The sequence below is a fragment of the Bombina bombina genome, chromosome 3, assembly GCF_027579735.1.
Source record: "Bombina bombina isolate aBomBom1 chromosome 3, aBomBom1.pri, whole genome shotgun sequence".
Lineage (NCBI taxonomy): Eukaryota > Metazoa > Chordata > Amphibia > Anura > Bombinatoridae > Bombina > Bombina bombina.
In genome coordinates this window covers 766,480,925-766,483,157 of record NC_069501.1, presented here as the reverse complement: position 1 = coordinate 766,483,157, position 2,233 = coordinate 766,480,925, and the positions used below count along the sequence as shown (strand labels likewise).

Sequence of the window (2,233 nt, the reverse complement as noted above, 5' to 3'; positions counted from 1 at the left end):
TTAACTTAGGGGGTGTTAGGTTAGGAGACTTAATGATTGGATTAATACTTTGCGTTGTGGGGGATGGCAGTTTAGGGATTAATTAGGTAGATTGTTTTGTAATAAGGAAAATTGTTTAAAATATTATGCTCTATCTGAATCATAATAGTATAAATTTGGGTTTCATGTTCCTTTAAGTATTGATCTATAGCCATGGTTTTCAAACCTGTCCTTATGCCTCCCTAACAGGCCACATTTTGAGGATAGCTGAACTAGATCACAGGTGACATAATCAGCTGATTAGTAAACATGGTTATTTTACCAGCTCTCATCCAAGGTAATCCAGAAACCTGGCCTGTTGGGGAGGCCAGAGGACAGGTTTGGAAACCAGTGGTCTAAAGGAACTGCAATAATAAGGCAAAGTTACAGTCACTATGATTTGCATTGAGGGGGAGGGGCAGAGAAGACCTGAACGCAGAGTAATAGTAGTAGTAATAGTAAATCACACTTGTTATTGAGGTGTGATTTGAGGTAAAGTTATGTCACAGACAAGCATGACTATGTTCTCTAAAGATATTTTAGTGACCAAATAGTAATTTTTGGTACATAGAGAAAAAGTGTAAAACTCTCTAAGAATTATAAAATAAAAACAGAAACAAAACAAAATGTAAAAGTGAGAGTTTAGTTTTGCAAATTATAATTTATTTCATATATTTTATTATATAAGACTAAGGTACTCAAGCTTTGTTATATGTATTGTGTCCAGTTTTTACAATTTATTTTTCACTTGTTATTGTATTATCTTATGTTTCTCAGGGGAGTGCTTTAAAGCTGTTTCTTTTTTAACTTTGAATTACAGAATTAACTAACTGATAGAGACGTTCAAATAACCTGTTTTTATCGTTATAAGGAGTTCATTGTTCATTTAATTCAAACATAAAAAGAAATTCATACTACTTAACTTTATTCTTAAATAGATATATTTGGGTTTCATTAGCTTTTAATAAAATACCATACATTGTTCATCATGACACAGTATAATGGTAATGTGTGCATGAATGTTTGAAAGCAATAGTCATTTTTTATAGAAGAAATATCTATAAATCATTTATAATGTAACATTTATTTTATCTTTTAGATCCTGACATACTAATGCAGATATTAATGTGGAATTCAACAGCCTAGAAATAAAACCAGGCAAGGCTGCTCAGTATATAGAGGCACGTGGTGCAGCTGGTGTGATAAAGTTAATCTGCCTTTATTTAATTGACACATCTGTCATGATGTCAGACATGAAGACAAACTGGACAACTAACATCAGTTTTGAATCTTCTCTATCATTCATAGACAATAATGTTTCTGAACCAAAGGGAAGTGTAATGTCTAGAACTGGGCACACTGTGGTGGCTGTATTTCTTGGAACCATCCTCGTATTTGGATTTCTAAATAATTTCATAGTTCTAATTCTCTTCTGCAAATTCAAAACCTTAAGAACTCCAGTCAATATGATGCTGTTAAACATCAGTTTCAGTGACATGCTAGTCTGTGTTACTGGCACAACTCTGAGTTTCACTTCCAGCATTCAAGGCCAGTGGATTGGTGGGGAACACGGCTGTCAGTGGTATGGATTTGTCAATTCCTGCTTTGGTAAGATAAGATTTTAATTCAGTCATCACTAGCCTGAAGTTATAATACATGTTTATATTCTGTGTACTAGTATATTATTTTCAATGATCCAATTTGTTAACCTGTGTATATACCACAAATAAACACTTAAACTCAGTAACCAACAATAATTGCTGATTTAGTTTACTTCTATGAGATATATATTTGTCATATATTATACTCAATAATTATAACATATATGGTTGCAAATTTCTATATGGAAAATAAGTTGATAAACTAATAAAATACTATGAGTTTGTGGGCAAAAAACAACACAAACATTAGAAAAGACTTGGTTCTGCTACTATTAACATTTACTTTAGAGGTCTAAGTATACATCTGTCCTTAACAGTGCTACACCTCAAAGACAAAAGTACAGACGATAAAGGGACATGAAGCCCAAAAATGTTATTTCATGATTTAGACAGAACATACAATTTTAAACGACTTTCCAATTTACTTCTATTATTTAATTTGCTTCCTTCTCTTGTTATCCTTTGCTGAAAGGTCTATCTTGGTAAGCTCAGGAGCAGCAAAGAGCATAGGTTCTAGCTGCTGATTGGTGGCTGCCTAAATATACTGATTGTCA

General features: G+C 32.8%; 1 protein-coding gene across 1 annotated transcript in view; it reads left to right on the top strand.

Moving 5' to 3' along the window:
* Positions 1 to 1,006: 1,006 nt before the first annotated feature.
* LOC128652509 (pinopsin-like) overlaps positions 1,007 to 2,233 on the top strand; it is a 469,816-nt gene continuing 468,589 nt past the window's right edge. The window contains exons 1-2 of the mRNA XM_053705445.1: positions 1,007 to 1,022; positions 1,138 to 1,626. Coding sequence (XP_053561420.1) covers positions 1,007 to 1,022; positions 1,138 to 1,626 — 505 coding nt within the window. The remainder of the gene's footprint in view (positions 1,023 to 1,137; positions 1,627 to 2,233) is intronic.